The sequence below is a fragment of the Saccopteryx bilineata genome, chromosome 10 (genome assembly GCF_036850765.1).
Source record: "Saccopteryx bilineata isolate mSacBil1 chromosome 10, mSacBil1_pri_phased_curated, whole genome shotgun sequence".
NCBI classification, from domain to species: domain Eukaryota; kingdom Metazoa; phylum Chordata; class Mammalia; order Chiroptera; family Emballonuridae; genus Saccopteryx; species Saccopteryx bilineata.
This window is the reverse complement of record NC_089499.1, coordinates 81,981,830-82,005,632: the sequence shown is the minus strand read 5'-3', so window position 1 is coordinate 82,005,632 and position 23,803 is coordinate 81,981,830. Positions and strand designations below refer to the sequence as shown.

At 45.0% G+C, this 23,803-nt stretch overlaps 1 protein-coding gene across 7 annotated transcripts in view; it reads right to left on the bottom strand.

Moving 5' to 3' along the window:
* FAM107A (family with sequence similarity 107 member A) overlaps positions 1-23,803 on the bottom strand; it is a 65,496-nt gene that overhangs the window by 6,581 nt on the left and 35,112 nt on the right. The window contains exons 1-2 of one of the 7 annotated variants that reach the window (XM_066245318.1): positions 13,262-13,327; positions 5,397-5,573 (exon numbers count right to left, since the gene is read on the bottom strand). The exons of 1 other annotated variant lie outside the window; for it this stretch is intronic. Coding sequence is in view for 3 of the 6 variants with exons in the window: in XM_066245315.1 (XP_066101412.1) it covers positions 13,262-13,340 (79 nt within the window). In the remaining 3 variants the exon portion in view is untranslated. Of the gene's footprint in view, positions 1-675; positions 1,522-5,396; positions 5,574-12,846; positions 12,924-13,261; positions 13,450-14,863; positions 14,910-15,538; positions 15,603-23,803 lie in introns of those variants that run through there. 5 more of the 7 variants (XM_066245317.1, XM_066245313.1, XM_066245319.1 and 2 more) reach the window with 5 other exon arrangements.

The window sequence follows — 23,803 nt, the reverse complement described above, 5'->3', positions numbered from 1 at the left end:
CTTATGATTCCTATTCCCATTACTATATCCCATCAATCATGTATCTGAGTAATTCTCAGCTACATTCAATTCAAGCCATCATCATACCACACTTAATTGCTGAAGCTCCCTGGCTTTTTTCCTCCTTTAGACCCTTTGTGCTTCAAACCTTCCAGTGCTTCATACTTTTCATCAGTCACAGTATCCCTAAAAAAACTGTTTGTAGCCAAAGCTATAAGGCGGGAAACAGAAACAAGTTGTATAACTTTAGGAAAGGAGAGTTCAGAATTAATATTTACATAAGATGTCACTACCTGCCCCGAATTCCCTAATGTATTACAGAAAAGCATTTGGGACTAATTGGAGAATTTAATAATGTGGTCAGATACAATAAGTACACAAAACCAAGAGCTCCCACATAAAAGGAATGACCAGTGAGAAAGTACACAATAATCAACATTCATTTTACAATATGTTTAGGTTCCTATAATTGTCCAGGTATTGTAGTAGATACTGGACACACAGAAGTGAACTAAGCAAATAAGATTCCTGCTCTCACAGGGCTGACATTCTCCTAGGGAGGCAGATAGTACACGTGTACACAGACCAATAAAAATACCGTAAATGATTACAACTTGCAAGGAGCCTACTGCTGGAACCAGAGGGGCTGAGATAGAAACCAACAGCAGGACCCACCTTCAGCCAGGTGCAGGGGGAGGGCCTCTCTGAAGGAGGTGACATTTAAGACCTGAAGGTTGAGATGGAGGCTGTGCGGGGCAGAGGGAACTGCATGGCTGACTCATGTGCCTTTAACAAGCTTGGTCTGTTCAGGGAACACAAAGGCATAGTGTGCCTGGAGTGGCGTGAGCGAGAGACGGGGAGAATGGAGTGAGGGTGGACGTGTGGGTTCAAGTCTGGGAAAGATCGCATCTGACTCGATTTTAAAAAGGCCATTCTCGTTGCTGTGTGGGGAAAAACTGTCAGCAGGTTTGGAGAATGTTTTATCCGACTTTGGTTTCTTTCACCGTCCATGGGTAGTCTCTCTCCCGTTCGGTTCCAGAAGAGGAACCATCTGATTGGCCAGGCTGAGACCCTCCTTCTCATCCCCAGCTAGCCAATGGGTTTGCTGCCCCCGGGGCCAGGTCCCCACCGCGCGGGTAAGAGGGTCCCTACATTTCCATTTTGTACTGGGCCCTGCAAATGATGTAGCCATCAAGCAGTGAGCAGCTCTGGCTCAAAGATCTGCTCCAGACATTTTTTTGAAAAAATGAAATCAGCGGTGAGCTGTGAAGGATGGTGTTTCTCGGAGGCCAGGGTGGTATGGTGGCTGGGACAAAGATCCTGAAGGATGTGGCTGGTTCTTCAGCCTGGAGCTGCAGGCTCAGAAAACCGCCTTCTGGGCTAGTTAGGGTGCTGAACCCCAACAGACAGCACGCATGAGATCTTCGAACCTGTCAGTGGGTGGTGGGTGGGTGGCGTGGGCAGCGCTTAGAGAGCTGCTGTTAATCAAAAGAGGCCTCCGTGCAGAAGATCTTCAAATAGCTGCTGGAACAAAAGAGGCTGCTCAATGAAGTGCAGGTGCTAAGCCAAAAAAATCTGGCTCTCCTGCGGTCATCTGGGCCTCCTGAGCAGAGGTGACGGACATTCCCAGGGGCTGTTCCGGCCAGGTCTTTCAGGCTGCGGTGGTGTACTGAGAGATCTCAGACTCCGGGGAAAGTAGCCATGATGGGCAATGAGGTGCGGTGAGCATTATTAGGTCATCTCTGAACAGAAAAACGATGGCTGTCCAAAGGAAGAGCTGGGAGCAGAGAGGAAGAGGCAGTGGAGGAATAGGAGGTTAAGTGGCTAGTGAATATCCTGCACCAGTTGTCAAAGAAATGTGGAATGAAGCTTGCTTAGTTGAATAGATTTTGGAGCCATTAGAAGCTGGATTGAATCCAGCTCTGTCTCTTCTTAGCTTTGGGTACATTTACCTACCTTCTGCAGCAGGAGTCCACATCCAACCCTTTGGAACACAGCCATGCCCACCCGTTACTTATTGCCTGTGGCTGCTTTCTGATAGAATAGCAGAATTGAGTAGGTATGTAAGCTTCTTTTGATTGATATCCTTCATGGGGTTGTTGCAGAATGAATGAGGTGATTCTTGCAAGGTCCTTGGCAAGTGCCTAGCACAGAGTCAAGGACTCTAAGTTCTAGCTACCAGGGCAGCCACACACAGCAAGGCAGGCTGTGCACTGCACCACCCAGGGCTTCACTCCTGTAGATTAAACTATTAAAGGGGCCCCTGGATTTGCACAGTGTGGCCACCCCACTAACTAGTATTAACAATTACTATGGATAAATCCCATTTCTAGTCTTGTATTGAGCTATCCCATCTTCCTTAAAAACTGCACTGGTTACACCCAGGGTTTTCACTCTGGTTGCACACTGGCGTCACCAGAGGAGGTTTGAAAAATGCCAATGCCTGAGTCCCAACCCAGGGTTCTGAGTTACTTGGCCTGGGAGGCAGCCTGGCCTTTGGGATTTTAAAAGATGCTTCCATTAGTCAGCCAACTTTGTAAAACATGGAATTAAAGAAAAAAAATCAAGCTTCTTTGCTTTGGCCTGAGAGATTTCAGCTGACTTGTTGGCCTGGTTATCATGGGTGCATCTGATTAAAGTCAGAGTTCTTAGAAGCTCTGTGACCTCCTATGGAACCCTTGTCCTCTACAGAATAAAATGCTATGAAGATTGGATGACTAAGTACTGAGCAGGGGTAGAGGTAGCCAGTAGGTGACAGCTAAACTGAGTGTTTTTGCATGATGACAAGATGGGCAAATCATTCATCCTTAATATACAGACTGTGGAACTGACCCAGATGAGGGGTAATGACATGTCAGAGGAGAGATTGGGAGCTTCTCGCCTGGTTCTTTCCTGGTTCTGCTGATGACCTAAGAGGTCGCAAAGCTCCTCTCCCAAACTCTGCAGGATGTCAGCCCCACTCCAGACAAGGCTCAGCTCACCAGGCTGCTGGGGCAGACGAGGGTAATGCTAGGGAGGGAGCAGCTCCCTACAGTCCCCACAGGAAAGCAATAAGAAGTAAGGAAGGAAAGTGGTGCTGATGGAAACCCAGGTCACAGTTCACCTGGAAAGTAGCTGCAGGACTGAGCTATCTAAGGCCTTAATGTTCCCTTCATCTTCCCTTCCACTGTTGGTGATTCTGGCTTGTCTTTGATGACATAAATGATGACAAATGGCACATAAACCTGTAAAGCAACATGGTTAAGGCAGATGTTTTGGAGGAGACAGGCTGGGTTTGAATCATGGCCATAACCCTTCCTAGCTGTATAACTTTAGGCACATAGCTTAACCCCTCTGAGCCCCTGTACAGTGGGGATAATAGCAACAGCTATTTGTGGGGCTGTTTGGATAAACAATAAAATGATACAATGTGCATGATGTTGTTAGCCCAATACCTGGCAAAATGATGCTCAATGAAGGCAAACTGTGGTCCTCCTGTCCTGAGGGGAACTGGGGCGAGCACTTGGCATTTGATGAAGGCTCACTCACTTCCATCTGGATCTCAGTCGCCCTAGGAGGCATCCAGCAGTACTCTTTTATTGTTCCCATTATGTGGATGAAAAAACCAAGGCTCAGAGAGGTCAAGTTACTTGTCCCAAGATACACAGAATAAATGACAAAGCTTGGACCTTCAGACTCCAAATTCAGTGCTCTTTCTACCCTTTCGCTGTCCTCCAAATGCAAAGTATCTTTTAGTCATCAAAGTAGATTGACTTTTTTCTCTCTCTAGATACTAAAGAAACCCCAATGAAGAGGCAGTGTGAGCCCGTTTTATAGATGAGAAATGGAGGCCTAGTAACTGGAGGACACCCAGCTCATATAGAATGCCTACTCTCACTGGGAAGCCCAGCCCCAGAAGCTTTGGGTTTAAGCCAGACTCCCCAGGCCGGTCTGCCCATGGCTGGTCTTTGTCTGGGAAGGTACCAGCTGGTGGCCTTCCGTCCCTGGATGTTGGTCAGAGTCTTTACTCCTCTGCCATCCCTCCCCTGCACTTGTTCCTTATTGTTCAAGCTGCTGACTCAGAACACACCTGGACCTTCTTGCTTCACAATTTCATGAGGTGGAGGGGAGAGGAGAAGAGAGGCTTTTAAAAATAACCACTGGCAAAGGAGAAAGAGGCATTCAGTAAAAGAGACAAGCATGGCCACTGGATTTCCCAATGCTACTCGTTTTTTCCCTCCCTGTGAGGAAAGTGCCTGTTTGTATTTCACTGGCCAGCAACCAGAGAACTGTGTGTCTGAGAGCCACTTCCAGATCTCCCTGTGGCTGATGCCTCAGTCGAAGCTGCTTGTCCATTTGGATGCTGCTTCCCCACCCCATGAGAAAATGACTCAAGACAAACCTCCTGAGCATTATCCTTGGGGCCACTGAAACCTGCCTGTCCCAGGGATGACATGGAAGGTCCTCAGCAAGACTGGTGGGGAATGTTGTGCAGCTAATCAAGGAATAAGTGTCAGCAGCCCAGATATTCCTACTAGCCCACCGGTGACAGGATGCCAGCCCCTTCACTTGGCAGATACCTCAGGGGAAAATCCTGACTGATGCTTATCACCAACAGAGCTAAAAGCCACTCAGGCTCCAAGCCACCCAGAGATACAGGAGCTGGGCTGCCTCACAGCCAGGAAACAACCTGGGTTTGACAGCAGTTCCCAAATGTGGCACGCCCAATCCTATAACACCTGATGTTTGGCCCAACCCTGGCCTTCTGTCCTCGTACTGCAAAACACAAAGCTAAATTTCCCAGAAAGGCAGGCAGTTGGAAAGCTAATGTTGCAAAGTGCCCTAACATGTGCTCAGCACCTGGGTACCATATTTCATGAAATTCTTACAGCAGACTGAGGAGGTGGGTACTATCATTATCCCTTTTTACAGATGAGGACACTGAGGCTCGGGGTGGAGGGGCATGTCATTTCCCCAGATCACACAGCCAGCCGATGAAGGTGCTAGAATCTGAGCTGAGCTGTCTGATGCCAGAATCTGTGTTCTTTCAGTAGCCTTTGCCACCATGTAGCCTTTTCCCATCAATGATGAAGAGAAACTGCCATGCTGTGGGATAAGGGATGTGGGTGAGACAGATCATGCATCAACTCAGATTCACCTGAGAACTCAGAAGACAGAGATCAATGAGAATGGAGGGCTGTATCTGAGTATTCCCTCTGCTTTGTCTCCTATCCTTTCCCCAAACCCTCCCCACTCATTTCTCCAATGGGGGACATAGCCTGGGTACCTAAGCTCAAATAGCTCTGCTCCCTTGGCAGCTGACTCCAGTGCTCTAGGGCCGCCCTCCTAACCTGGCACCTCCCCCTAGCACAGCACCCAGTTCTACAGCAGGCAAAACAGAATAGAAATGGTCTTACTTCTCGGCAGGGTTGTTGGGAAGGAAACTCAGGATGGTGTCGCTGGTCTCATCACTCTACCAAGAAGTCCCAGACTAGCAAGGATGGCCACCTCCAAAGGGCAGTTCTTAAACCCCTGAGGATCACAGGCTGCCGAAATGTGCCAGTGTGTGAAGCAGCTTTGCATTCCTGTTTATTCTGGTATCAATAAAAGGGAACTTGTTACTATAGTAACGAGTATTTCATTTGGTACACAGCCACTTCCATGATGTGAAACACCGAGTTGGAGCCACATGTTAAAGAGGCCCAAATAAATACGTATTTTGTCAGATTGTTGTGGAATAAAAACACTCCAAACTTTGTTCTGAGCGAGGCGGCTCCCTGGAGGCATTTCCCTGGTTTCTAATGGAAGGGTCCGCAAGAGTGCAGTGTGGCACCTCCCTGATGCAAGCAGGCTTCCTGCTGCAGTGCTAGGCCTCTGGGCTGTAAAGGGAGGGGAAACAAAATTGGGTCAGTTCTCGGCCACCCACAGGAAGGGTCCAAAACTCCATACACATGATCTACTTGATACCCTGTACTTGGTCTGAACTTCAGAGAGGCACCAACAGGATGTTGCCCAGAGAAGTATGTATGGGAGTGGAAGCTCCAGAGCTCTGGTCAGCCCTGGCTTGGGCACCAGTCCCTTTGGCAGCCACTCAATGCCCCTGAGCCTGGGTTTTTGTGTTTGTCAAATATGGAGAAGAACAGGTGGCTTGGGGAGAATGTAGATGAGATGACATAAGTGAGAGCATTTAGTCAATGCTCTGCAAATAGGACTTTTCCTGCAGAGAGAACTGGACCCTGGGACCTGCAGGCAGGGCCCCAGCATGTAACAGGGGGACATACATGCCCTGAGTCCTGGCTTAGTGAGTGAGTATGCAGCTGCAAAAATAAAGACTGTGTTGATGCCAGAGGCCACCTGGGTGCTTACAGACAATGGAGGGGTGCTCCTAATTTCAGAATTGGCATTTACTTGAAAATTTGGAAGTGTTTTCTAGCCTTTCATCATTATCCTTAGTTTCCTAACAAGGAAGTTGGCATCTACCAGTTAAACTTGGTCTTCTTCCCACCTTTACTTTTTCATAAAGAGTCTTGTTGTTTGGAAGGCGATGAGACCCAGGACATACATCAACAATGAATGGGGGCATTAAAAATGCAATTTTTGTCTTCTTTGGACCCTATTATTCATTTAACCAACATTTATTGACTACCTACTATGCTCCTGGCACTGTTACAAGTGCTGGAGACCTACACAGTGTGAATGAGACAGGTGAGAGCTCTGTGCTCACGTAACGTACATTCAAGGGAATGAGGGTCAGACAAAAAATGAGACAAGCAAATGCTGAGCATCGATGAACACTGTGATGAAAGATTGGGTGAGGCGAAAGAGAGGGCTGGGCTTAGGAAGGTGGACATTGGGGAAGTGCCATTTGAGGGAGGCCTGAACGGTGAGAAGGAGCCACGGTATGGAGACTGTTAACACAGGAGAACACTGCAGGTAGTAAGACGGAACGAACTCGGGGAAAGGACCCAGGGTGGGAAGGAGCATGGTATGACAGAGGAGGCCAGTTGGCTGGAGTGTAGGGTGTGAGGAAGCATGGTATGACAGAGGAGGCCAGTGGGCTGGAGTGTAGGGTGTGAGGATGAGGTTGGTAATGGGAGGCACAGGGCAGGTCAGGCATGTCCTGGGAGCCGTGGCCAAGCTGGCCCTTCTGGTACCACTTTGCTGGTCACAAGTTTTCGGGTAGAAAGTCATTTTCTGATAACAACATATGTTCCTTTTTGTTTCTTCTTCCTAAATTTTGCTTCTCTCCAGGCATTCTGAATGGTAGCCCACCCCAGCTTTCCATCCTGCTGTGGTTTAATTTCACTAAATTCTGACATGGAAGACTACAACTAAATTCTTGTCAAACCCCTTTTCTCTGTCCCTGGTCCTACACATCTGTTGTCCTGCTCCACGTGTGACTACAGCGCATTTCCTGGGGCTCACAGTGATGTGTCTGAACCAGTCCCTGTGCCTGCTGACAGCTGGAGGAACACAAGGGCTCCTGGGGCAGGGGGACTGCTGACAGCGTCTGCTCACCCCTCGAGAAGACAGAATCCCGTAATCCAGCTCACTCCAGAGGGGCAGACCCTGAAAATCCCCATGCCAGCACGACCTCCAAGCCTACTGTGTGTTTCCTTTATTGGAAGACTCTGATAGTAGCCCCGGAGCAACCGAAAGCCAAGGAGAGCTGGGCAGAAACCTCCAGAGGCTGGGTTCCTTTCCCCCAGCCCAGGCAGCTGGGACTCACTGTTCTTCCACAAAAGCTCTTCTCATGGCTCAGTTTGCACACAAACCCATCAGGATCACCCACCAGGCTGTCAGCCTGAGGGCAGGGTCTCCCTCATCCTTCTTAGTATTCCTGTCCCACTACCAAAGGCTCACTAACAATTATTGACTTGCAGACACCCAAAGCACTGACATCCCTGAGCTTGTTAGACCACCCGTTTACTGTATGTGTTCACATGTAATGTGTGTGAGATCATAGATCAACAACCACCATTTCCCAACCACACCCTATCAGTAAGAGATTATGCTACACTTCAGACCTGAAAAGATGACCACTTCATGTTTAGTGAAAAACTGGAAAACCACATACAGGATGATTCTCCTTCCCCCTCTGTCCTGGTTTAAAATGTTAGTGCAGTTGACTCTTGAACAATGATGGTGTCAGGGGCACCAACTCCTTGTGCAGTCAAAAATCCACGTATAACTTTTGACTTCCAAAACTAATAGCCTACTTTTGACTGGAAGGCTTACTGATAACATAGTCGATGAACACTTTTTTATTTTTTGTGTTATATGTATTATATATTCTATTTTTAAAAAGTAAGCTAGACAAAAGAAAGTGTTAAGAAAATCATAAAAAAGAGAAAATATAATTACCATGTTTATTGAAAAAAAAATCCACCTATAGTGGACCCATGATGTTCAAACCTATATGGTTCAAGGGTCAACTGTATATACACAGAGAACCAACCTGAGGCATATACACTACACTGTTAGCAGAGGTCAGTTTAAGATCAATGTATCTCAGATGTCATTATCAGACATCACTTAAAATGAGTGTTAAAATTGTATTACTGGGCCATGTTCTTGGACTGCTGTATTAGAACCTATGAAGGAGGGGCCTAGGAATCTGGATTTTAACATATCCCACCCTGGGGGATGTGCTTTTATTCGGGACTTTGAGAATCATTACTCTATGGTATAAAATTACAGGCCATCTCCTTTGACACTATATTTTTGTAAAGTTTGTGACTTAAAAAAGACAAGCAAACATAGATTTCTTTTGTATCAGAAAACAACAATAAAGATTAAAAATATGATAAAGAGCAACTTTTTTCAACTAACTATAGTTGTGATTCACATCAGTCATGTCCATTGTGAATACTAGAAAGAAGAAGCCTTCTGGGAAAATGAAACTTTCAGTGGTTTACTCCAGGTAATGGCTAAATTCAACCCTGGCTGCTGCCTCCCGCCTTGGTCTGTATGGCTTTTCGTGGGGCCTTCCGTTTTCCTTAAAGGAAGGACTCTGGAGTACGAGGGGCCTGGGGACCAGACTCCATCATGCTGAGCACAACCCTCCCACACTCCCTTCCTGTCCCTCTGAAGTTTGTTTTCTGGGGAATAAGAGGAGCAAGAGAAAGGGGCTATGAAGACCACAAGAGGCAGTTGTGAGTGGGAGCTGGGCAGGCTTCCTGCATCTACCGTGAACTGTGGCTGCACTTGCGGAAAAGAACTCCAAACTGTCTTTCCTTTCAGTTTTGCCCCTTTGCTCCAAGCCGACAGGCGCCTGGATCAACTTATCTGGGCCCACAAACATCAGACAAGAAGTTTCCATGGCAACTCAAAACTTCCTCCCCAGTCCTGTATTCATTGTAAGTCTCCAAGGCCACTTTTCAAAGCTTCACTGAGAGTTTTGAGAGCCACCCACACAGCAGCCCATACCCCCTACATGCTGGGCTGGAAGGGCATGGGGGAGAAACTGCGTTGGCAGAAAAACTTGTTATTAGATCCACAGGGAGATTATGAAAGTAATGAGAGAAGCCTTTACAACAAGTTTGAACTAGGAAGAATTAAGCTGGTGGAGGGATTTCAAGCATGTAAACAGGAAAGTGCGAGGGAGTGGAGAAGAACTGAGTCTTATTTTTCAGAAAGCTGGCTGTCAACCTAGCTGCAATTAGGCACAGTTAATCTGGTCTCTTTGCTGCAGAAGGACCCTGAGGTGCCTCCCACTCCCCGCACATTTTAATGTACTTTGTAGCCAGACAAGAGATGGACAGTGGATCTAGGGATGAGGAGAGGTATGTATGTGAGGGTGTGTGTGTGTGTGTGTGTGTACATACAGAAGAACTTAGGCAGACCATGGTTTGGCAAAGCAATTTCATGATTCCTGACAGTGGGGTTGCCAAACATAGCAAATAAAAATGCAGCATGTTCATTGTAAATTTGAACTTCAGATAAGCAATGAGTAATTTTTTAGACTCTAAAATATTATTCGGTGTGTTATCTGAGATTCAAATCTAACTAGGCACCCTGTATTTTACCTGGCAACCCTGCTTGGTAGGCAGGGATGAAAGCTCTGGCTGTGCCTCTGGCTGCAGAGGGTACACAGTCTCCAATGCCCACAGGCACCCAGGGAGTGTTCCTCTGTCTGTGACACAGAGACATGCTTCCTTCCCTGCCAGGAACCTGGCCTGAGGTCCAGCTAGGGTGCCTGGTGATGAGCCGCAGGTAGGCCTTTTACAGCACTGCACTGACCACCAGGCACGGCCAAGCATGAGTGAATCCCCAGAGGTTGCCCTTCCAACTCAGTGGTTCAGAGACCCAGCTCTGGTGCAAACACAGACACCACTCCTGGCTCCATGGCTGGCCAGCCAAGTGACCTTCAACTTCTCTAAAATGAGGCAGACATTCTTTTGAGAAATAAGGAGATACAGCTTGGGAAGGCCTTCATACAGTGCCGCCCCAGAGTCTGGGCTCCAAAGCTGTAGCTGTTAGCCTGATACCCATTTGAGAGCATTAAAGATTTTCATACAAGTGAAAAAAGTGGGATCAAAGACCAGAGTCAGTACAATCTCAGCAATGTAAAACAAGCACACAGGTCTACACACACAAACCATGCAGAGCAAAGACTGGAAGGATACATCCTTGGTGTTACAAGTCACTACCTATGGTTAGTGAGATTCTGGATAAGGCTTCCTTCTCTATTCTTGATTATCCAAAATATTCCTGGTGAGCCTGTAATACTTTAATATTAAAAAAATATTTTAAAATAATTTGGGATGATAATTTTTCTAAAAGTGTTATGTTACATTGGTGCATGACTTGAGGCTACTGTATGAAGATGGCTGCCATTTTGGGTTTGATTCTACAATCTGGTCTTTTGGAGTTTCTGAAGGAGGGGGGCTCTTGTCTCTTCACTAAATGTCCGGGTTGGTTCTCTCACCCCCTGTTCTCACTCCTTCCTCTTCCTTACATGAGACAGCCAGAGCACAGCTGAACTGGGTTTGAATTTCAGCTCTACCAGATTGGCGGAGTGACCTTAGGCAAGTCATATTACCATCGGAACCTCCGTCTCCTCATGTTTAAACTAGGGGTGAATACTACTTACCTCCCTAAGAGGAGGGACATACCTGTTTTAGTTATTGGAACATCCTTGTGCCTTGCATGGAGCCTAGTGCATAAAAATAATCAATAAATGATTAAATGAATGAAGCTCTTGAGATGTACAGCAGTTGGCAGAGTGGCAATAAAAAGTGACCAACAATCACCTGCCATTATTACTATTCTCAGAAGGTGTGCAGACTTCGGCACAGATAGATCCAAGTTTGAATGTGTTTTCTACCCTTTAGTGGGATAGAAAGGGTTCCTTAGCAAGGCTATGGGTAAGCTGCTTCAGCTCTCGAAGCCTCAGTATACTCATGCATTAAATAGGGATGACAATTAGCAGTGACCTTGTTGGGTTGTGAAGATGGAATGAGCTAGCCACCGGAAGCCTAGCACAAAGTGACCCCAGTCACAGGCTCCCCTCCTGGCTGTGTCCCTGTGTAGTAGTTTCCAGGCAAGCGTATGGCTCCTGGAACGGCTCTAGAGATACTCCCCATCTTTCTGAGAAGATAGGAACTGAGTGAGGACACTTAGGAAAAGTGCTTAGTGGGGAAATCACTGGAACTGCGATTTGAAATCAGATTCATCTAATTAGGGAGCTTCGCCCTTTCTGTCTTCGGGGCTTAGCCACATTTAAGACCCTGACCGGTTGGCTCAGTGGTAGAGCGTCGGCCTGGCGTGCAGAAGTCCCGGGTTCGATTCCCGGCCAGGGCACACAGGAGAAGCACCCATCTGCTTCTCCACCCCTCCCCCTCTCCTTCCTCTCTTTCTCTCTCTTCCCCTCCCGCAGCCAAGGCTCCATTGGAGCAAAGATGGCCCGGGCGCTGGGGATGGCTCCTTGGCCTCTGCCCCAGGCGCTAGAATGGCTCTGGTCATGACAGAGCTACGCCCCAGATGGGCAGAGCATCGCCCCGTGGTGGGCGTGCCGGGTGGATCCTGGGCGGGCGCATGCGGGAGTCTGTCTGACTGTCTCCCTGTTTCCAGCTTCAGAAAAATACAAAAGACCCTCTCCCAGTAAGGCGCCGCCAACTCTGAAGTCTTGGCTAGTGCTTGCTTTTGGACCTAGAGACCCTTTGTTCCAATGTTCCCAAACAGTAGCTCCGAGGCAAGAGGCAGGATCATACGGGGCGGAGCCAGTCTGAGCGCGAAAGCAATCAGTCCCAGAGCAAACGGCTTTCGAGGCAGAGGCAGGCACGACCGCTGCAGATGCGCGGCCAACCTCTGGCTTCTCTGTGGGCAGGACTACTGTGTAGGGACTGTTCTTGCCCACGGCAGAGGGTCGCTGCGCCATAAGTTCAAGTCCCCCGATGCTTTCTAAACATGTACCCCTAAACTAGCAGAGACCAACAGGAGACCAACCTTCACCTCCCCAAACGTCTCTCTCAAGCACAAAGTCCGGAAAGGAAACGCCCCAAACGCTTACTGCTGGCATTCTTTTTCTTCTCTCTATATTCCTGTGTTCCTCAAATTATTTGCACATCGACCGTACATTGTTTTGTTTCATTTTCTTAAATTAAAATCTCTTATTGATCTGAGCACAAAAGTAATGTTTACTTCAAATAAACTAAAAGACAAATAAAAAACACACTTGTCATCCAACTCCCATCCTCAAAAACGATCACCATTATGTTTCCTTCCCAATCCTTTTCTTCTTAAATGACATATAGAAAAAACGATTCCTAGCCTTCCAGTAATTTGTTCGCTCCCCTTCGCCCCTCCCGGGACATCAATGTACCCTGTGCTCCTCCACCCCCCCCCGTGGGTCCTGGATCTTACCCATCTTCCGCGCTCCCACGCCCACGCACGCCTTCGCGCACTTGTGTGAGTCTCTGCTTAACCCACCCGCCAGGGGATGGAACCTCGCAGGACTTTTGTCGTCAGGAAACTGAGAGAGAGAGAGAGAGAGAGAGAGAGAGAGAGAGAGTGTGTGCGCGCGCGCGCTCGCATACAGGAGTAAAGATCCGCAAAAGGAAGAGTATAGGAAGGAAAGAGAGAATGAAAGACGGGAAAGAAGAAAGGAAAAAATGAAGAAAGGAGGAAGGGAGGAAAGAAGAAAGGAAAGGAGGGAGGCAGAGCAATGAAGTATGGAAGCTCTGGGCGGCTGGCTGGCCAGTCGCTGAACTCGGTGCGCCCACTGTGCCCTTCTCGCTCTCTTCCGAGTCGCAGGCCAGGTGGCCTTGCCCCCACTTACCCGACCTGAGCATCACTGCCCGGTAGAGCCCCGTGGCCTCGGTGGGCCCCCGTGCCCGTTCGCCCAGCCGCTGCGCCATGCGCCCGCGCACCCGACGGCGGAGTCCGCACTGCGGGCGGGGAGCGCACGGTGGAGCGTAGTCCCGAGCTCGAGCATCTCCGCGGCTGTGACGCGGTCGCGAGGCCAAAACCCCGTAGATCAGGTTACCGCAGCGCTCCGAGAGCCAGGCGCGGAGGCGCCGCGGCGGCAGGGGGCAAGGGCAATGGTAGGTATACCAGCCTAGGCAGCAGGCAGGACTCTTCCTGGTCCTGTGGTTCCAGGTCCATGGCGAGAACCGGGTGTCCTTCAGTCTTCGTCATTTCCCTGGCTGCTGACCTCGTTGAATGCTACAAGCAGGTGTGGAGTCCTGAAGTGCAATTCTTGGGATCAGATCCCAGCGCCACCAATTAATAGCTGTGTGATCCCACGATTTAATTACCTAACCCCGCAGAGTCTCAGTTTTCTCATCTGTAAAGTGGGTACTTATCTCACAGTTTTGTGAGGGTAAATGATCTATCTTAGAACAGTGGCTAACACGGAATGAATACTATAGACTGGTATTTAAAAAATTGTTCCAAGACTTCCTGGAGTGGATGGCACCGAGAAGCAGGAGACTTCACTGGGGAAAGATGATTATGGGGGGAAGCCTGTGGGACTCCACAAGATTGATTTCTCTGACTTTTTGGAATCTCTAACAGCAGAGATGGGAAGACCAACCAAAAGAGTCTAGGCCTTGGCCATTTGGCTTAGTGAATAGAGCATCACCCAGAATGTGGTTGTCTCAGGTTCCATCCCTAGTCAGGGCACACATGAGAAATGACCATCTGCTTCTCTTCCCCTCCCTCTCCCTCTTCTCTCTCCTTCCCCTCTCGCAGCCAGTATGGCTTGATTAATTAGAATGTTGGCCCAGGCGCTGAGGACAGCTTGGTTGATTCGTGTATTGGCCCTAGACTGGGGTTGCTGGGTGGATCCCCTCTGGGCGCATATGGGACTCTGTCTATCTCCCCTCCTCACTTAAAAATAAGTTTAAAGGTGGAGGAAGAGGCAAAGTCAACCAGGTAGATTTGGTAGATATAAGAAACTGACCATTTTGATGATCTACTCTGTATGGTGTTGTGCTAAGTCTCTTCTAAAACAAAAAAATCTAATGTTTACTGTGTGCTTTATTGTCCTATTTTGTTTCATCTTCATAAACCTATGAAGTAGCGTCTGTTAGTTTTTCAATTTTACAGATGAGCAAACTGAGGCTCACAGAGGTTAAACAACTTCTCTGAGACCACACAGTGTGGAGCTTGGACACAAACTCAGGCAGTCTGACATCAGACACAGGCCTCTCTGTAATCTCATTGACTCTTTACAAAAGCACTGAAGGGTAGATATTATCTCCAGTTTAGAGATGAGATAATTGAGACTTAGGGAGGAGAGGTAACTTGCTCACATTCACACAGCTAGTTGGAGGAGCCAAGACCCAATCCAGTCTCCACCCACAAAACTAGTGCCCCTGAAATCTACAGAACCCCTGGAGCTGACCAGGGTACTGGATGGCATCTGTTAAAGTTGTACCTGTGTGGACCAGGGAGTCTTGAGCTGACTGTTGGGACCTCGGCCACAGAATATCACTTCCATCTGGTCCTCTCCAGTCTGGCTATCTCCTAGGCCAAATGCCAGCCAAATCCCTTGGTCACTGCTCACTCCTAGCTTCTGCTCTGATTCAGAGATTCCTGTACTCCTCTAACCCTCAGTCACCACCCAAGGTTCCAAGGACCCAAGTGACACACTTTATCTCCCGAGAATTCACTGATTGGTCACACTGATATGTCTCTCATCAACAACCAACCTGTGGGCTTCAGGCATGATGCAAGACATCTGGAATTCACTATCTCATATTCATTCTTCAGAAGATGAAATTATATTCAATTTACCATTCATCTCATTTAATCCACTCTGACCAAGTATGGTTATGCCCCTTTTAGAAATGAAGAAAATTTAGTATATTTATAAGAAATAAACGAGGGAAATAAGGCTCAAGTGAGTTGCTCAAGATCCCATAACTTGTTAGTTGTAGAGCTGGAATTTGAACCTAGTTGGCACCAAAGCTGCAGGGGGAAAACCAAGCCAGCTATTAAACTAGGTGTGGGTTCAAGAAAATCATGACTAAAGAATGTGTGTTTACAGAGCATTCCAAAAGGGATTAATTCAGTTTGTATCTCCCTAGGAATTGAGGTGGGTCTGACTTACCTGAGCCATTTAGTCTTTGCTTCTTGTTCTCATTAGGAAATATGGCCTGAGGAGAGTATTCTTTCTGTGAACAGAAAGAAAGTAGGTAGAGGTGAGGCCCATCTGTTCTTTGGCAGGGGAGGAGGGACGAGATATTCATAGCGCCCTTAGTCTTTTGACTACAGATGGAACTGATCAGTGTCAAAATCCTCTACAGAGAAACAAATTACTATGTCCTTAGGGTGCATGTGTGTGTTGGGGGCCATTTATGAGACTCATATTCATTTTTTTTAAAGATTAACAGTGTTCATTTCTGGGTGACCTTTAAAAATTTTTTTATTTTTAATTGATTGTGTTGACATGGTTTCAAGCGTCTCACTCAATATAACACCCTCAACACATTACATTGTGCCCTCCATGCCCCATGCAAAGTCTCTTTCTATCCTCATCTCCCCTCTTTGCACCCTTCTCCTACCTCCACTAGCCTTTTCCCTATGGCTATTGCTACCCTGTTTTCTGTATCTCTGTGTTGTGTATATATAATTTAACTAGTCCCTTCACCTTCTTTGATTCTATCTCCTTTCCCCCCTTCCCTTTGATAGATGCTCATCTCTTCACTGTGACCCTGCCTCTGTTCCTATTTTGTTCCTCAGTTTATTGTGTTCATCAGATTTCACATATAAGGGAGATCATATGATATTTTTCTTTCTCTGCCTGGCTTATTTCGCTTAGCATAATAATCTCCAGGTCCATTGATGCTGTTGTAAAAGGTAAGATTTCCTTTCTTTTATGGCCACATAGTAGTCCATTATGCAAAGTTACCACTTCTTATCCACTCACCACTGATGGACACTTAGGCTGTTTCCAGATCTTAGCTATTGCAAACAACAATGTAATAAACATGGGGGTGCATATGTCCTTTTGAAATAGTGTTTTAATATTCTTAGGATATATTCCTAGAAGTGAGATAGCTTGGTCATAAGGAAACTTCATTTTTAATTTTCTTGGGAGATGCCATACTGTTTTCCACAGTGGCTGCATGAGTCTGCATTCTCACCAGCAGTGCAGGAGGGTTTCTTTTTCTTCAACCTTTGTCAGCACTTGTTGTTTGTTGTTTTGTTAATGAAAGCCATTCTGACAGATGTGAGGTGATATTTCATTGTGGTTTTAATTTGTATTTCTCTGGTGATTAGTGATGTTGAGCATTTTTTTTTTTTTTTTTTTATGTTTATTTGCCATCTGTATGGCCTCTTTGGAGAAGTGTCTATTCAGGTCCTTTACCCATTTTTTAAATTGGATTGTTTACCTTCCTAGTATTGAGTTTTATAAGGTTTTTCTTTTCTTTTCTTTTTTTTTTTGTGTGTGTGTGTTTGTGAAAGAGAGGCAGGGAGAGAGAGAGAGAGACATTGAGATGTTCCTGTATGTGCCCTGACCGGGGATTGAACCAGCAACCTCTGCACTTTGGGACAGCGGTCTAACCAACCAAGCTATCCAGCCAGGGCTTAGAGTTATAAATTCTTTATAAGTTTTGGTTATTAACCCCTTATCAGATGTATTGTTGAATATGGCCATTGAGTGGGTTGCCTTTTTATTTTGTTAAAGGTGTCTTTTGTTGTGCAAAAGTTTTTTACTTTGATAAGTCCCATTTGTTTATTTTGTCCTTTATTTCCCTTGCCCAAGGACATATAGCAGCAAAAATTTCTTCAAGAGATGTCTGAGAGTCTACTGTGTATGTTTTCTTCTAGGATTTCTATTATTTCAAAACTTACATTTAAGTCTTTTATCCACTTTGAGTTTATTTTAATGGTGGGAGTTGGTGGTCTAGTTTGATTTTTTCTGCATGTACCTGTCCAATTTTCCCAACACCATTTATTAAAGACTGTCTTTACTCTAGTGTATATACTTGCCTCCTTTGTCAAATATTAATTAACCATAAAGGTGTGGGTTTATTTCCGGGTTCTCTGTTCTGTTCTATTGATCTATATGCCTGTTCTTATGCTGGTACCAGGCTGTTTTGATTACAATGGCCTGTAGTATAACTTCATATCAGAGATGTGATACCTCTCACTTTGTTCTTCATTTTCAAGATTGCTGAAGCTATTTGGGTTCTTTTTTGGTTCCATGTACAGTTTTAGAAGATTAGTTCTAGACCTATGAAGTATGACACTAGTATTGAATATTTTAATAAGAATTACATTGAATTTATAGATTGTTTTGGGTAGTACAGACATTTTAATGATGTTAATTCTTCCTTCCTGTCTGCCTGTATACATATGTATATATATACTTCCACTTGTTTGTATCACCCTCGATTTCTTTTTTCAATATCTTATAATTTTCCAAGTACAAGTCTTTTACCTCTTTAGTTAAATTTATTCCTAAATACTTTATTTTGTTGTTGTTGTTGCAATAGTAAATGGGATTGTTTCTTTAATTTCTCTGACAGTTTATTATTGGCATATAAAAATGCCACTGATTTCTGAATATTAATTTTATTCTTGCTGCCTTGCCTAATTCATTTATCAGGTCCAGTAGTTTTTTGGCAGAGACTTTCAGGTTTTCTATGTACAGTATCATGTCATCAGCAAATAATGACAGTTCTACTTCTTCTTTTCCAATTTAGATGCCTTTTATTTCTTCTTCTTGTCTGATTGCTGTGGCTAGGACTTCTGGTCCTATGCTAAATAAGAGTGGTCAAAGGGGACACCCCTGTCTTGCTCCTAATTAAAGGGATTGCATTTAATTTCTGCCCATTAAATATGATGTTGGCTGTCATTTTGTCATAGATTGCTTTTATCATGTTGAGGTATGTTCCTTGCATTCCCACTTTGCTGAGAGTTTTAATCATACATGGGTGTTGGATTTTATCAAATGCTCTTTCTGTATCTATTTACATGATCAGGTGAGTTTTATTTTTCATTTTGTTTATGTGATGACTCATGTTCATTGATTTGTGAATATTGTACGAGTCTTGCATCCTTGGAATAAATCCCACTTGATCATGGCATATGATTTTTTTTTTCTCTTTTTTTTTTTCTGATGATTTTTTTAATGTATTTGCTAGAACTAGTTTGCTAATATATATATTTTGTTGAAAATTTTTTTTGTGTGTGTGACAGAGACAGAGAGAGACAGAAAGAGGGACAGATAGGGACAGGCAGACAGGAAGGGAAATAGATGAGAAACATCAATTCTTTGTTGTTATTCATTGGTTGCTTTCTCATATGTGCCTTGACTGGGGGCTATAGCAGAGTGAGTGACCCTAAACCAGCAACCTTGGTCTCAAGCCAGTGAATTTGGGCTTCAAGCCAGCGACCTTTGGGCTCAAGCCAGGGACCATAGTTCATCTCTGTGATCCCATGCTCATGCCAGTGACCCTGTGCTCAAGCCAGTGACCTCAAGGTTTTGAACCTGGGTCTTCTGCATCCCAGTCCAACACTCTATCCACTGTGCCACCACCTTGTCAGGCTATTTTGTTGAGAATTTTAGCATCTATGTTCATCAGGTATATTGGGTTATAGTTTCCTTTCTTTGTAATGTCTCTACCTGGTTTTGAAATTAGGATAATGCATGCCTTGTAAAATGAGCTTGGAAGCCTTCCCTCTTCTTAAATTTTTTGGAATAGCTTGAGAAGGATAGATATTAGTTCTTCTTTGCATGTTTTGGTAAAATTCACCTGTGATGCCACCTAGTCCAGGACTTTTGTTTGCTAGGAGTTTTTTTGATTACTGTTTCAATTTCATTTGTTGTAATCAGTCTGTTCTGGTTTTCTGATTTTTCCATATTCAGTTTTGGAAGATTGTATGTTTCTAGGAATTTATCCATTTTCCCCAGGTTGTTCAATTTTTTGGCATATAGTTCTTCATAGTATTTTCTTACAATCTTTTGTATTCTGTGATGTGAGACTCATACTTTTTAAAAATAAATTATTTTTTAGAACAGTTTAGATTTAGAGAATAATTGAGAAGATACTACAGAGAATTTCTTATACCTTGCATCCAGTTTCTGTCTTAATTAATATTTTACATGTATGTAGGTGTACATGTATGTAGTATAGTCATTTGTTACAATTAATGAACTAATTTTGGTATTATTAATTAAAGCCATGTCTCTTTAGGCACCTTTTGGTTTTGACAGTTTCTAAGACTCTTTGGTTTTTGAAGAATTTGATAAGATTCCTGTCTTTTTTATGTTGAGGTTATATCCACACAGTTCCTTCTTCCCGGCCTGCTTTCTCCCCACCTCTCTAACACACTCCTCACCCTTCAAGGTTTCAGGGTTTAGTTCTCAAGATCAGTTCTTAGTCATCTTTTCTCCCTCTACACTCATGACTTTAAGAACAACTCTAAGTCAATGATCCCATATGCGTATTTCCAATCTAAACTTTCACTTTGAGCTTAAACATTGTTGAATTGGCTACTTGACATCTCCATTTGAAAGTCTATAATTCAGAAAGTCCAATTCATAGTGGCTCAGAGAGAACTCTCGACCACTCCAGCCCCCAGTTGTTACTCCCTTGTACCTCCATCTTGGCAAGCAGCTCCTAGTCCTGTCACTCAGATAGGAACCTGTGTGTCTGCCTTCTGTCTTTCTGAAACCACATGATCCTCAGGTCACTAAGGCATGGTGGGATCACCTGCTGGGATCTCTTCAATCCACCCACCTCTCCTGATGCCTTCACCCTAGCTGAGCCCCCACTGCCGCAAACCTGGATGCCTGCAGTAACTGTTCTCCTTCAAGCTGTGGTCCATACAGACTCCAGACCAAGCTTTTAAATTGTAACTCAGACTCTGATCCTCCCCTACTCAAAGCCCTTTGATGCCTTTCCTTTATACTTGCAGTCAAACTCACATGTCTTCTCCTGGCCTTCAAGGCCTCTGCAGTCTGGACCCTCTCTGTTAGCTTCTGAAATCCCATCTATTTGTTCCATCAAATATTCAAGGGCTTTGGAGGCCTCAGTGAAGAAGGAAAAGGTCCCTGTCTTGTGGAGCTGACATTTTGTGGAGGAAATATACAATAATTAATAAGTAAAGTAGATAGTAGTTAGAAGGTGAAGGATACTGTGTCACAAAGGAAAATTAGAGGAGGGATTAGGGTGGTTAGTGGTAAGTGAGAGTAGTATGTGGCAATAAATGGCTGCTCAGAGGGTCCCATTGAGAAGGTGAGATATGAGCACAAAGGAAGTGGGGGACTTGGCTGAACAGATTATCTTAGAGAAGGGTGTCATAGACAGAGGCAACAGCTTGAGTGAGAATCCTAAGGCCAGAGTGTTCGGGGAACAGCAAGGTGGTCAAGATGACTGGAGTGGAGGGGACTAAGGGACTATGACATGAGGGAAAGTCATCCAAGAAATGTAACTCTTTCCATCCCATACTCTAGTGGTCAATAAGAACTGTGGTAAACTACCAAAAAATTAAAAAATTAATATTAATATTTTAGGAGAAAGTCAGGTTTTTTGCTCTCTCCTTTCTATAGGGAGTGCAGGGAGAGAAATGTGGGAGTTTTCTGGCTTGCAGAGACATACTGTGTAGAAAACCCCCTTTTACTAGAAAGCTTAAAGGGCATTTTATAATTTGGGCTAAGCATACAGAAAGATTTTGTAAATATTATTTTGTGTGTGATTTGCACCAACTCAGGATGGGCGACAGTACTGTGTTATAAATAGAAAGACTTTGTGCTAGGTTTTGAGTGGAAGTAGAAGGGAAACTTGGATTTTCTCCCTTTCCCTGCACCTGTGAGGAAGAGAATAAACACCTGGCCAGGTGCAGGAAAGGAAGAGAGATTAAGGAAAGCCTTTTCTTATATCCCTTTCTTTCTTTCTTTAACGGGCCGTTCAGGGACGCTTACCCCCTGGCGCCATACAGGCTCCCCTCCCATCCTGAAGGCGTATAGTTAATGTATATATTGATACCTAAACCCAGGATGGCGAATCTTTTTATAAAAACCACCCACTTTTGCAGTGCTGGTCAACCTGGTCCCTACCACCCACTAGTGGGGTTTCAGCTTTCATGGTGGGTAGTCCAAATGGTGCCGTGGTGATTGGCCCACCATGAAAGCTGGACCCTCCACTAGTGGGTGGGAGGGACCAGGTTGACCAGCACTGCAAAAGTGGGCAGTTTTTATAAAAAGGTTTGCCATCCTGGCTCTAAACAAAGGGATGGCAGATGAACACTGAAAATTTGGGAATGTCTTTTAATATATAAAACAACATTTTTTGCTATTGGGTTACCTTTTAAGTTTTAATATGTAGAAATATTTTTTTTATAAACCATATAGATGAATGTTATAATCTTGCTTATGAATTGTATCATCTTCCCCTCCTCCACCCCAAAAACCTGAATATGATCAAAGGTATATAGCCTGCCTCAGGGCTATATGCTGGAGGGCACGATTTGGGTCAGCTTTGCCCCATGTTAGTTATATGTGGCCAGCATATTAATAAATCACCTCCTTTTAATAAAACTCCTTAAAAATTCACTTGGACTTGGTGTCTCTATGTAAAACCGGTGAAACGGTACTTTACAACAGAACTACAAGGTTTCCTGTAAGCCATGCTGCCTCTTACCTATTGCTTATGCACAAGCTGTTTCCTCTACCAGAGCTCACTTCCCAGCCTGCCTGCTCTTCTGCTTATCCTGTAGTCTAGACTGAAATGCTACTTCCTCACTGAGGTCTCCTTAACTATGTGCTCCCACAGAACTCAGACTTCCCTTATGTTAATATCTACCACTGAATTATGATCGTGTAAGCCCCCTCTTCTCCATTAGTTTGTATTTGCTTGTTTGCAGTCCTCTACCTCCCCAGGGCCTAGTCTAGAGCTTGGATCGGATGCCCAATAACAATTGATTGAAAGAATGACTGGAGTGAATGATTGAATGAGTGCACCCACATGGGGAGCTCTGGGCTATATAGGGGAAGTGGCTAATTTAACAGAGAGTAAGAATGGAGGCCTCCCACTGCCTCCCCATGGATTATTCGGGGTGGACAGAAGGGCCTGGGGTCCGGATGTTTCCTGAGGATGCTTCCATTTTGAGCTCTGCTGCCACGGAAACTGTAGAAGGGGGAGAGTGTTGGGATTTTGGCCAATCCCCTTTTGTGTTTTTTGACAAAGGGATTAAGAGGACCAGTAACCTCATCTGTGAAAGAAAATTCTAGGACATAGAAAAAAGACCTGCTTCAGAGGGCTCTAAGGGGCTCTGAGTGTCTTCTCACAACTCCCCACACAAACCTGGGAAGTGGAGCTCAGGTGTGAGGGCAACATTAGCATTACAAAGCACAGTGGATAGAGCATTGACTCGGAATGGTTGCAGGTTTGAAACCCTGGGCTTGCCAGATCAAGGCACAGACAGGAAGCAAATACTATGAGTTTCCAGCCCTCTCCCCAAAATATAAATAAATAAATTCTAAAAAAAAAAAATGGTTTCTTGCATGCCTGCCAACCCCTCTTGCATAAAAGACTTGTTGGAAAATCATGCCAATCTGTGTCCACTAAAGCCACCGAGGCAGGGCATCTCTCCTGTCAGTGACTGGAGCGACAGAATGCTTGCCTGTACGCAACCTCTTGTGAAAACAAAGGCAAGTTAAAAAGCCACCTGGATCTTTGCTGACCTATTACAGGTAATTGATAGTCTTTTCTAAAAACTGTGTTGAGAAATATAGCCAATTCTTATCAGTTCACAGTGTGTAAGGATCGGAAGATGCTGGCTTAGTTATAATTTTAGTTAGTGAGTGTTAGCACACACAAAACAATACCAGAGGAAGTATTATTGTACATTGTATAATATACCCAAATATGGCTGAACACAACTCAATGTTGGCTGAAGCCAAAGACATTTGCATTTCTCCTGTCCTTCCTGTGACTGCCACCTGCTTCCTTTTCATGTCCCGATTATTGAGAAAATTTTCTTGGGACTGGTCCTTGATGACCTTCCCACAGCCTGCTCTTCTTCACTTGGCTCCACTGCTTTTTCTGGAGGCTGATACCTCTATTTGAGAAGTGTCAAGGAGACTGCAGACCTATCACACACCCTCCCTCATTTTCTCCATGAGATGCATGAACCAAGTAACACTTATAGGACTTTGCTTTGTTTATTTGTAAACATTTTAAAAATTGAGGTGTAACATTCATCCAAAAGTGCACCAATGTCAAGTGCACAGCTCTATGAAGTTTACATGGGTTCATCTACACAACCACTACCATGATCAGGATCTAAAGCATTCCTGGCACCCCAGAAGGTTCCCTTGTGTCTTACTCAGTTAACATCCGACTTCTCCCTGAGTGAGCAA